At 33.3% G+C, this 13,530-nt stretch overlaps 1 protein-coding gene across 10 annotated transcripts in view; it reads left to right on the forward strand.

Moving 5' to 3' along the window:
• CEP57L1 (centrosomal protein 57 like 1) overlaps positions 1-13,530 on the forward strand; it is a 73,507-nt gene that overhangs the window by 48,616 nt on the left and 11,361 nt on the right. For 9 of the 10 annotated variants that reach the window (XM_059401169.1, XM_059401167.1, XM_059401166.1 and 6 more), the window contains 4 exons: positions 253-418; positions 3,004-3,183; positions 4,286-4,407; positions 12,855-12,971. In XM_059401169.1, coding sequence (XP_059257152.1) covers positions 253-418; positions 3,004-3,183; positions 4,286-4,407; positions 12,855-12,971 — 585 coding nt within the window. The remainder of the gene's footprint in view (positions 1-252; positions 419-3,003; positions 3,184-4,285; positions 4,408-12,854; positions 12,972-13,530) is intronic. The other variant, XM_059401176.1, reaches the window with a different exon arrangement.

The following is a 13,530-nucleotide window of genomic DNA, read 5'->3' on the forward strand; positions in this document are numbered from 1 at the left end:
ACTCACTCCAGAGCATATGCTCACTGAAAATCAGACAGAATTATCCATACTATTTATACAGTAAATAATAATTTTTCTCTTTTGTACTGGTGAGCTTATTATAGTTGAATTTGTGATAATTAACCTCATAAATAACACCACAGTATATGATAATGTATTATGTTACGTTTCACCTAAATTTTTGTCTAATATTTTTGTCATTTAAATAGGAAAGAATGATGCTATACTATACTATTCCTTTATTTTCTACAGATAATGGATTCCGAATTAATGCATAGTATAGTAGGAAGCTATCATAAACCTCCAGAAAGAGTGTTTATTCCATCATTTACCCAGAATGATGCAACATCTCAGACTCACCATTCCACAAACTTAGAAGCCACCACTCCTAAAATGCTTCATAGTCCAAACAGCCAAGGTAATTCTAATATGAAGTCATATTTAAAATTAGAGGAATGATATGAAATATGTTATATAAAACTTTACATTTTTATGTAGAAAAAAGTATGATTGTTTAATCTTAATAAAACTATTAGTTTTGACTCTGATGCTTAAAGTTTTTATAAACATCGATAAGTTATTTAACATTTTTTCCCCAAAGATATTATTTATTTATTTGTTAGAGAGAGCGGGAGAGAGAGAGCACAAGCACAGGCAGGCGGAGTGGTAGGCAGAGTCAGAGAGAGAGGCAGGCTCCCTGCCAAGCAAGGAGCCCGATGTGGGACTCAGTCCCAGGATGCTGGGATCATGACCTGAGCCGAAGGCAGCTGCTCAACCAACTGAGCCACCCAGGCGTCCCAAATTATTTAACATTTTTTATTTTGGCTTCTTCAGATGTAAGATAGAAATTAACCAGCTAGACACATAATTACAATTTTATCAAAAAGTCATGAGAAAATAGGAAAATACTCTTTGAAGAATCAAAGGTCCGATTTGGAATCTTTCTAAACTAGATGATTAGAATATTGGTGAATTAAGTAAAGTTATATCTTATTCAAGGATTAAATTCAGAAATTGCCTATTTTCAAAATTGTGCTTGACATTGGAGTAACTGTGAAATAAAAGTATTGTAACTTTTTTTTATCACAAGTAGGCAGAGAGGCAGGCAGAGAGACGGGGTGGGGGGAAGCAGGCTCCCTACTGAGCAGAAAGCCCGATGCGGGGCTTGATCCCAGGACCCTGAGATCATGACCTGAGCCGAAAGCAGAGGCTTAACCCACTGAGCCACCCAGGCGCCCCAAAAGTATTGTAACTTTTTTTTTTTTTTTTTTTTTTTAAAGATTTTATTTATTTATTTGACAGAGAGAAATTACAAGTACACTGAGAGGCAGGCAGAGAGAGAGAGAGAAGGAAGCAGGCTCCCTGCTGAGCAGAGAGCCCGATGCGGGACTCGATCCCAGGACCCTGAGATCATGACCTGAGCCGAAGGCAGCGGCTTAACCCACTGAGCCACCCAGGCGCCCAAAAGTATTGTAACTTTTAAAATAAAAACTTAGGAGGATATCAGAATTGAATTAGGAAAACATACCTATGTCATATGAATTACCTTCTAAAACGCTGGTTATCATCTTTTTTAAAAATACTCTCTAATAATGGTTACCATTAATAAATAGACTAGCTTTGTGGAGGAAAAAACCACAAGAAATATTCCAAATCAGCAAATTAGGTATTGCATATCTGAAAAGCAATAAATATAATTTATCTCATTTGTTATAAAAAAAAAAAAAAAAACACCCAAAACCCAAAAAGAACCAAATGGTAATCTCTAGCAAACATCTTTCTCATTGGATATGAACTGCAGGCATACCTTGGATATATTGTAGGTTTGATTCCAGGCCACCACAATAAAGCGAATATATCACAATAAAGTGAGTCAAATGAATTTTTTGGTTTCCCAGTGCATATAAAGGTTACATTTAGACTATACTATAGTCCATTAATTGTGCAATAGCACTGTGTCTAAAAAAACAAAGTACTATATATCTTAACTAAAAAATACTTTATTGCTAAAAAATGCTAAGCATCATCTGATCTTTCAATGAGTCCTAATCACTGATCACAGATTGCCATAACAAATATAATAATAATGAAAAGTTTGAAATAATGAAAAGTTTGAAACATTACCAAAATGTAACACAGAGACATGCATGCAATGAGCAAATGCTATTGGGAAAATGGTGCTAGTAGATTTACTCAACATATGGTTGCCACAAACCATTGTTCAATTTGTAAAAAATATATTATCTATGAAATTCAGTAAGGTAAAGCATAATAAAACAAGGTAGGCTGGCATATGAAAATTAATCTATAACATTTACTTATATTCCATTCCACTCCAGTTTTATAGTTTGAAGTTATAACTGAATAGAAAGTTATTTGAAAATTTTATAACTCTGAACATACCCGAACCATGATGATATTAATATAGCTGAATAAAAATCACAGTTGTACATGTGTACCACTTAAAATCTTTCAAGCCTGACGTGATTTAATCTACTAGGTTATAATTTTTTTTTTCTGATGGAAGAAATTGTTGTAACTCATATATTCTGATTATTAATACTCTATCTTAGACAAAGAAACAATAAATGTTTGTGATTTAACTAAAATTGGACATATCAAGAACTGAGAAAAACCTTTAACATTAAACCTAAATTTCCATGTTAATTAGTGACACAGCATCTTAAGTTTCTTTATCAGTACTCAGGCTCTTATGTCTCCTAGACTGTATATTATTTGATGATATTTATTTTATTGAATTAAATTTTGATTATTAGCTATCTCAAACCTAAAAAATTATGAAATACAATAATAAATATATTGTTTTTAGAAGATATGTTAGAAAAAAACTTCTCTTTTTAGAGTTTTAGTGGGGTTTTTTGAGAAATATATATTGCTTATATGTTTTTCTGGCTCACTAACAAAAATACTGTTCAGTTTTATTGCTACTGTATAAGTGTTCAGAAATTTTCACTAAAGTAACAAGCAAATTTTTTTCAACAGCTCTTATTTTAGCCTTAAAAACTCTTCAGGAAAAGATTCATCGTTTAGAGTTGGAGAGAACACAGGCTGAGGATAATCTAAACATTCTATCCAGAGAAGCAGCACAGTATAAAAAGGCCTTGGAGAAAGAAACAAATGAAAGAATTCTGGCACACCAGGAACTGATAAAACAGAAAAAAGGTAAGGAAATTCAGTAGTTCTCAGAAACAAGGAGTTATCAAAATTTACAACTTGAAAATAAAAAGCCCAGTCTAAGATTTACTCAGATATCTTTGTTCTTATATATATTCAAACCTTGAGGCCTTGTTCACAGACAATGTGATATTTGCATTAAATAGATATCACTTTGAGCTTCTATTGTTTATTATCCCAGTTCATAAATTCTTGAGATTAAAAGACAAATTAAGTTTTTAGACAGATTGTGAAATTAGGCTATTTTCAGAATACCAACAAAATCTAGTTTTACCTATAATATAATTGAAATATTTCACATATTCATTCAATACTGGTTTTTAAAATTTGAAAATAGAAAGCAACACTAATAATTAGACAATACAGAAAACATAAAAATACATTAAAATTTTTGTTAACTTGAAAGATTAATTAGAAGAAATGGACAGGTAAGTAGAACTTTCTGTGGAAATTGTGAAAAAGACATCTGGACCTAAGTTTTTAGAGATTTAGAATATTAGTTCTTTGTATAATTTTTACTTCATAATGTATGGCTTTCTTTTTCCTTGTACTACATTCACTTTCATAAATAATGTTCAAGTTTGTATTTCAAGTTACAAATAGAGTGAAGAAATGAGAAAATTTTTTCTAAGGTAATTGGACAAAAGTAGAATAAAGAGCTGAGGAAAGTAAAAAATTAAAGGATTAGAAAGATGTTGCTTACTTCTTAGGAAATAACCATGCTGTCAGTAGTCAAGTCTTTTTCTTTTCCTGAAAGATAAAAATTTATTGATAGGAAAGAGACTTTAGGTCCTCTATTTTTCTAGATAATGTCATTTCCCAGGAACAGCCAGGATTTTTATCATTCCACAAGTCACTGACATTTTACTCTTTCAGAAGTTTGCCCTGCGGGCCTTTTAGGGGAAGACAATGTAAAACTAGTATTATGTAGTTAATGAGATAGTCACAAAATAAATGCCCACAACACTTCACATTCTCTGGAGTCCTTGAGCTTTTAGTTCTTGATTGAATTTATATAATATATTTCTGTGACTACCAAATCTCTGATCTATATGATAACCCAGACATTATTACTTTTTCTTTTTCACAGATATTACTATACAATTAAACTCAGCTCAGTCTCGCTGTACTCTTCTAGAGAAACAACTAGAATATACGAAGAGAATGGTTCTCAATGTAGAACGAGAGAAGAATATGATCCTAGAACAACAGGTAAACACATTTTCTATAGGAATATAATATCATTTAATGTGTTTTTGAAGAATATTTAATGTCATGAGAAAATTGTATTATAATCTTAATTAGGATAGAAAGCTATATTGAGGAGATTTCCACTTACAGTGAAGCAGAGTGGGTCATTTGGACAAGCTTTCTGTAGAAGAAAACATGAAAAACTGGACAGGATATTAAAGAGGAAGGAAGGAAGGAAAAAAGAGAGAAATACTTAAAGGCATTGGAGAGTTAATGAAGTCATGAAAATCACCAATTCAAAATCTATGTGTATGCTTAAATCCAAAGAGTTTGGCCTCCAGAAAATGTGATTTCAGGCCTCATCCTTCTTAGGGAATTTCTGATTCCAGAAGAGTCCATTGAGAGACTAAATAATGCGCTTTTTTTTTTTTTAATATTTTTATTTATTTTTTGAAAGAGAGCAGAGAAAGAGAGATCTGCACATGAAATGGGGAGGAGCAAAGGGAGAGGGCGGAAAAGACACCCCGCTGAGCAGGGAGCCTGAGGCTGGGCTTGATCCCAGTATCCTGAGATCATGACCTGAGTGGAAGACTTAGCTGACTGAGCCGCCCAGGTCCCCCTAAATAATGCTTTTAAAGCTATAGGGCTTAAGCAATTGAAGTTAGATTCCAGGGCCTATCAAGAGTAGGAACAGTGATAATTTTCCTATGCTCTGAATTCTTTGTAAAGGTGAACAAGAAAGAAAACAACCCAAATTACAACTCTCAGAGTAATCTGGAAAATCTTGTTCCCTGAAATAGAATTAATGTGATCGTGGATAGCTAATGTTCCTGGGGACCTCAAATTATTCCTACGAACATTTAACACAGGAATAACTTTTGATCAGATATAACGATGCAGCTGGAGTTAAGACCCTATGAAAATTGTTTTCGTTAGTTTTTTATAGTTTTCAGAGTATAGTTCTTTCACCTGTTTGTTTATTCCTAGGTATCTTATTATTTTTGGTACACTGGTAAATGGCATTTATTCCTTTATTTCTCTTTGTGTTACTGCTTCATTATTGGTGTACAGAAATGTAATGGATACATGGGTGGCTCAGTCAGTTGAGTGTTCAACTCTTGATCTCAAGAGTTGTGAGTTCAAGCCCCATATGGGGCTTCACATTGGGTATATAGCCTACTTAAATAAAAACATTTTTTAAAAAGAAAGAAATGCAATCAATTTCTGTACATTGATTTTATATCCTGCGACTTAACTGAATTCATTTATCAGTTCTAGCAGTTTTTCAGTAGAGTCTTTAAGGTTTTCTATATACAGTATCATGTCATCTATAAATAGTGAAACTTTTACTTCTTCCTTGTTGGAACACTGATGAAAGAAATTGAAGAAGACACAAAGAAATGGAAAAACGTTCCACGTTCATGGATTGGAAGAACAAATATTGTTAAAATGTCTATACTACCCAAGCAATTAACACATTTAATCTCTTAACAAAATACAAACAGCATATTTCACAAAGCTAGAACAAACAATCCTACAATATGTATGGAACCAAAAAGACCCCAAATAGCCAAAGCATCTTAAAAGAAAAGCAAGGCTGGAGGCATCACAATTCTGGATTTAAGTTGTATTACAGAGCTATAGGGATCAAAACAGTATGGTACTGACACAAAAATAGACATGTGTCAATGGAACAGATTAGGAAAACCCAGAAACAAACCCACAACTATATGGTCAATTAATCTAAAAACAAACTGGGAAAGACTATCCAATGGAAAAAAGACAGCCTCTTCAACAAACGGTGTTGAGAAAACTGGACGGCAACATACAAAAAAAATGAAACTGGACCATTTTCTTATACCATACACAAAAATAAATTCAAAATGGATTAAAGACCTATGTTTGAGACAGGAAACCATTAAAATCCTAGAGAAGAACACAGGCAATAACCTCTTTGACATTGACTATAGCAACTTCTTTCTAGTTATGTCTCCTGAGGCAGGAGAGACAAAAGCAAAAATAAACCACTGGGACTTCATGAAAATAAAAAACTTCATGGCAAAGGAAACAATCAACAAAACTAAAAAGCAACCTACGGAATGGGAGAAGATATTTCCAAATGACATACCTGATAAAGGGTTAGTATCCAAAATAATATAAAGAACTTACAAAACTCAACACCCCCAAAACAAATAATCTAATTGAAACATGGGTAGAAGACACGAATAGATGTTTTTCTGAAGAAGACATCTTGATGGCCAACAGACATATGAAAAAATACTCAACATCACTGATCATCAGGGATATAGAAATCAAAACCACAATGAGCTATCACCTCATACCTGTCAAAATGGCTAAAGTCAACAACATAAGAAACAACAGGTGTTGGCAAGGATAGGGATGGTGAGAAAGGGGACCCTTTGTGCACTGTTGGTGGGAATGCAAATTGGTGCAGTCACCATGGAAATCAGTATAGAAGTTTCTCAAAAAGCCAAAAATAGAGGTACCCTGCGATCCAGCAATCATACTACTAGGTATTTACCCAAAGGATACAAAAAGGTTAATTCAAAGGGATACATGCACCCTGATGTTTATAGCAACATTATCTACAATAGCCAAACTGTGTGAAATAGCTCAAGTGTCCATTGACTGATGAATGGATAAAATGAATGTGGACAGTTACTTGGCTATAAAAAAGAATAAAGTCTTGCCATTTTCGATGACATGGATGGAACTAGAGAGTATAATGCTAAACATAATAAATCAGTCAGAGAAAGACAAATACCATATGATTTCACTCATATGCAGAAATTAAGAGACAAATAAGCAAAGGAGAAAAAGAGAGAGAGAAATCAAGAAACAGACTCTTAACTATAGGGAACAAACTGATGGTTACCAGAAGGAAAGTAGGTGGGGGGATGGGTTCAATAGGCGTTGGGGATTAAGGAGCACATTTGTTTGTGATGACCACCAAGTGATGCCTGGAACTGTTGAATCACTGTTGTACACTTGAAATTAATAGAACATTGTATATTAGCTGGAATTTAAATAAGTTTTACTTAAAGAAAAAAAGACACTATGAAAAGAAATAACATACATAACAGACTGTATAAGCACTCTTACAAGTTATTTCCAGCTTGGTGCTAGCTCTAAAAGACACAGACTTTAAAATAATTATGCTTGGGGCACTCAGGTGGGTCAGTCAGTTAAGTGTCCAACTCTTCGTTTCAGCTCAGGTCATGATCTCAGTGTTATGAGATCTATCCCTGTATGGGCTCTGCACTCAGCATGGAGTCTGCTTGAGATTCTCTTCCTCTCCCACCCCCTCCACCCCTTTCACTCATTCTTTGGTTCTCTCTCTCTCAAATAAATAAATAAATAAAATCTTTAAAAATATAATAATTATGAAGGGCACCTGGGTGGCTCAGTGGGTTAAGCCGCTGCTTTCGGCTCAGGTCATGATCTCAGGGTCCTGGGATCGAGGCCCACATCGGGCTCTCTGCTCAGCAGGGAGCCTGCTACCCTCTCTCTCTCTCTCTGCCTGCCTCTCTGTCTACTTGTGATCTCTCTCTGTCAAATAAATAAATAAAATCTTTTAAAAATATATATATAATAATTATGCTTGTTATAATTAAGGAGATAAAAGACAGGATTGACACTTTCAGGAAAGCATTGGAAACCAAAAAGGCAGAGCAGATTTGAAAGAGAACCAAATAAAAATTATGGTACTGAAAAATACAGTATATGAAATCTAGAACTGAATGGATGGATCTAACAGTAGATTGGAAGAGATAATTAGTGAACTGGAAGGCAAAATCATCCACATGAACAAAGAAGTGAAATGAAAGTAAATTGAGAAGAGAGAGCAAGAGGCATAAGTTAGAGTGAGAAGGTCAAACTTAAGTGTAATTGGAGTTCCACCAGGAAAGGAGAGAAAATGGCACAGAAGCACTATTTGGAGAGATAGTGACTGAGAATTTTCCAAAATGGATTTAAAAAAAAAAATCACACCACAGATTCAAGAAAACCAATCCCACAAAAATCTATAAAACTAAGTCAGGATGAATGAAAAGAAATATATACCTAGGTACCTCATAATGGATAATAAGACAAGCATAAAATCTTAAAAGCTGGTGGGGGGAAAAGATTACATTTAAAGGGACAAGAATTAAAGTGACAATTGACTTCTCAAAGTACTGAATTCATAAGACAATGGACTCTGATACAGTTAAGTAGTAAAAGGAAATACCTACCAATCTAAAAGTCCTAAATCTGGGGAAGATATCTTTTAGAAATAAAGATGAGGGGCACCGGGGAGGCTCAGTCAGTTAAGCATCTGCCTTTAACTCAAGTCACTGAGCCCTATGACAGGCTCCCTGCTCAGTGGGGAGACTGCTTCTCCTTCTCCCTCTGCGCCCCCGCCCCTGTTCTCTCTCACATATGTGCACTCTCTCTCTCTCAAATAAATAAAATCTTAAAAAAAGAAAGAAAGATGAAATAAAGACATTTAAAGACTCACAAAGACCAAGATTATCTGTTACCAGGAGATCTGTTCCAAAGGAAACACTAAAGGACATTATTCAGACAAAAGGAAAAGTATCTTAGATGGAAGGTCAGAGATGCAGGAAAGAAATACGGGCAGCACAAATGGGGTGTTCGTGTATGTAGGTGTATGTAAATCTAAGTGAATATTGTATAAAACAATAATGTTTTATGTGGCTTAAAGATATATAAAGGATTAAAATTAATGAGGACAGCAGCTTATAAATTAGGAAGGGGTAAATGTAGTTTAAAGTGTTGTAAGGTTTGGGGGCACCTGGCTGGCGCAGTTAGAAGAACACACAACTCTTGGTTCTGGATTCAAGCCATATGTTGGGTTTTGAGATCACTTAAAAATAAATTAAAAAATGAAAAAAATACTAAGTATTGTAAGGTTTTTTCATTGTTTTGGAAATGGGTAACAGTACCAATCAGTACTGGATTTTAATGGGTCAAGTATTTAATAGGTTTTTTTTCCAGGAACTGTAGAAGTTGACTCTAAGATTTATAGGGAAAAGCAAAGGTCCAAGAATAGCAAAACTATTCTGAAGAATAAGGTCCTGCTCTACTACAGATTGAAACAAATTGTAACTCTAACAAAATTAATATATTTGTATGGATAGACAAAGAAGAATAAACAAACAGAATATACTCAGAAACAAACTCACATGGAAAAAATACAGCAAGAATGCCATTTGCAGATCGGTGGGGAAAAGATAGACTTCAATAAGTTGTTTTAGGAAACTGGTTAGCTATGTGAGGAAAAAAAAAATGAAATTGGATCCCAATCTTACATCGTACACAAAACTAATTCTAGGTGGGTTAAAGATTTACACATAAAAGACAAAACTTTGTAATTTTTAAAAAGCAAACACAGAACAATGTCTTGATGACCTTGGCATGGAGAACAGTTTCTTAACAAGATATAAAAAGTAACAAAACAGTAGGAAAATGGGCCCAGTTATGAAGAGGCATTTTGCAGGAAAAAAGATCTTGCAAATGGTCATATATTAATAGAAGAATTGTCATTCTCATTTAGTAACTAGGAAAATGCAAAATAACAGGACAACAAGGAACTACTTCACATCCAATCCACCAGATTGGAAAAAAACCTATACACCTGGTAATTCTTAGTTTTATTTATAAATGAGGGTGCAACAAGTAGAAGAGCAACCACTTCATAAATTACAGAAGATAAAACAGAACTTATTATATAATAATAATTATAAAATATGTTATATTTTATTATGAACTAACCTAGAAATTCCTATCTAGCTAAATATTGTAGATCAGTGACTTTCAACTGTTCTTTAAATGTTTTTTTATTGAGGTATAATATTTTTTTAAGTTATAATTTTTATATGGTGAAATGCAAAGATCGTAAGTGGAACGTTCAGTGATTATTGATAAATAAATGTACTCATACAATCCATAGCCATACCAAATAACAGAAATTTTCTGATAAATCTCTGTCAAGATACTTGCTACTCTACTTCCCAATAAGGCAACTACTATTCTGCCTTACTTTTTTTACCTTAGAGTTTTTGCTTGTCCTAGAATTTTATATAATTGGATCATAGAAAATGTACTCTCTTGTTTAGCATAAAGTTTTTTAGATTAAGCCATGTTGTTGTATATATAAATAGTTTTTTCTTTTTATTGCTGTCTAGATTTTGTTATACAGATATGCCATGATTTGTTTATTTGTTTTTCATAAAATTAGTTGGGAAGATTCTTTCTTCTGTTTTCTGAAAGATCTTGTGTAAGATTAGCATTATTTCTTCCATAAGTGTGTGATAGAATTCAAATTTAATAGAAGCTCTCTGGGACTGCCATTTACTTTGTGGACCGTTTTTAGATTATGAGCTCAGGTTTTTTTTGTTTGTTTTTTTTAACAGGTATAGGCTACTTGGATTTTTAGTTTTCTTTTTGTGTCTTTAGAGATGTACCCTCTTTCGTTTCTGATATTGCTAATTTATAATTTTCCTTTTTAAAATTATCTACTCTCAGTTTGTTTTTTTTAAAAAGCAACCTTTTTATTTTTAACTTTTTATTTCCTACTTAGTTGATTTCTACTTTATTATTTCTTTCCTTCTACTTATATAGGGTTTAATTTGCTTTTCAACCCCTACCTTTGTATGTTGTAAGTTTAGTTGATTGATTTTAATACTTTTATTCTTTCTTCTAAATGTTACATTTTATGATGAAAGTTATCGAGGTCTCCCTAAATTGTTTTACCTGCATCCCACAGATTTTTATATTTTGTATTTTCATTATCATTCAGCTAAAAATATTTTCTAACTTCTCTAGTAATTTCTTTTTAAATTTTATTGACTTCTTCTGTCCTCTGGTAAGCAGTAGCTGCTGTACAGGTTAAAATATGTATTCTTAACTTACCACATCTGCCATGAATTAGTATTAAAACATCTCAATATAACGTACCATCCTTACTAAAGTATGCTCTACTTGTCCCCCTTTGATCTACAGCTTCCATACATTTAATTCTGCTTTTTTGTAAAACCCACAAGACATCATAATTATTTCTGCTTTAAAGGTTAATTATCCTTTAAAGAAAAGCTAAATAAGTTGAAATACGTATCTTTTCACAATTTCCAGTGTTTTTTATTTCTTTGTGTAGATTTGATTTTATGTCTGGTGTCATTTCCTTAAGGCTGGGAATTCTCTTAGCATATATTTTTCTGGAAAAGTCTTTATTTCACCATTATTGGATAAGGATATTTTCACTGCATATAAAATTCTAGTTGACAGCTTTTTTCTCTCAGCATATTAAAGGTGTGGTCAAAGTTGTCTTCTGGATTTCATAGTTTCTTTTTTTTTTTTAGTTTTTATTTATTTATTTGACAGAGAGATCACAAGTAGGCAGAGGCAGGTGGGGGGTGGGGAGAAGCAGGCTCCCCACTGAGCAGAGAGCCCAATATGGGGCTCAATCCCAGGACCCTGAGATCATGACCCGAGCTGAAGACAGAGGCTTAACCCACTGAGCCACCCAGGCACCCCTGGATTTCGTAGTTTCTAATGAGAATTCTTACCTTCATTCTTCTGTGCATAAGGTACCATCATTTCTCAAGCTGCTTTTAAGGTTTTTCCTTTATCACTGGTTTTCAACAATTTGATAACAATGTGTCCAAATGCGGGTGTTTTTGCATTTGTTCTGCATGGATTTTTAAATTTATTATTATTATTGAATCTGTCAATTAATATTTTTCATCAAATTTGGAACATTTTTAGCTGTTATCCTTCAAATAATTATTCTTGTCTGACTTCGCTCTTCTCTCATTCTGTAACACCATTTGAATGTTAGATCACAGGTCACCAAGACTGTTTGATTGTTTCAGTTTGTTTGTTTGTTTTAAGAGACTTTATTCTTTAGGACAGTATTAAGTTTATGAAAAATTGAGCAGATAGTCCAGAGAGTTTTCATATACCTGCTGCCCTCTCACAGTTGTCCCTATTATTAACACATTGCATTAATATGGTAATAAATACCATTAGAAAACTGTGTTATAGGTGTGAAAATGTATGTATAACTTTCCTTCTCTCCAGTTTCTCTATATGCTCTATTCCTCTGATAGCTGCTTTTCTATAATTAGATGATAAGATAATGTATAGGTTTGATCACCTTACAAATTTAATATAGATTTCACTGTTGATGTTTTCCGTAGTAGAAATGTTATATAAACATACATAGAAGAGTATGTTCCATTAATGCTAATGTAGCTTATCTTTTTTTATATGTTTGTTCTTTAAAAGTATTTGATTTTCTTTTTTACTCATAATTACCTAAAATATGTACATGTACATATGTGCTTCTTATGACAGATTTATCGGGCTTTAACTCAGAAATTGTATTATTTTTGAGCCATTGGCATCACTTGCCAAATTCAGGTTTTTTTTTTAATCCTTTCCAGGCCCAGCTTCAAAGGGAAAAAGAACAAGATCATAGGAAGCTGCAAGCAAAACTTGAAAAGCTTGATGTCTTAGAAAAAGAATGTTTTAAACTTACAACCACTCAGAAAACTGCTGAGGTAAGCTTCCACTTATTTCTTTGAAGTGATGATGCCAGGAATAAATCTTTAGTGTTAAATAAGTGTTAAGCCCTATATGTGAATATACTGTAAATCTGATTTATAAAACTTCTTTAACAGCTCTTAGTAATCCACATATGAATTTCTGCCTGTGGAGATAAAAATTTAATCTATTCTGTCATGGCATGAATGAGCTTGCCTTTTGATGTAAAATTGTAATTTTGGCTTCTTTTGAAATGGCAGAACATTTTCATTTGTCAGATAATTTGCCTAAAGGGTATTGAAAAGATCGTCTTTCACTGCTTGCAGTTAAATCTATCCTCGATCCCCCCTGAAATGCCCTCTCCTATTTTAACCTACATTTTATACATATCATAAAACTTTCTCCAGGTCCTGCTTCTGCTATGAAGCCTTCCTTGAAATCTCCAACAAAAAGGGAGCTCTCCCTTTGAAATGTAACTGTCCTCAAATTCTGAACCATACAATGGGTATAAGATGAAGTACTTATATGTAAGTGTATACATGGTCTGAGTCAAATTATACTCATTGTTTTGTTGTT

The sequence above is a fragment of the Mustela nigripes genome, chromosome 5 (genome assembly GCF_022355385.1).
Source record: "Mustela nigripes isolate SB6536 chromosome 5, MUSNIG.SB6536, whole genome shotgun sequence".
Classification (NCBI taxonomy): Eukaryota; Metazoa; Chordata; class Mammalia; order Carnivora; family Mustelidae; genus Mustela; species Mustela nigripes.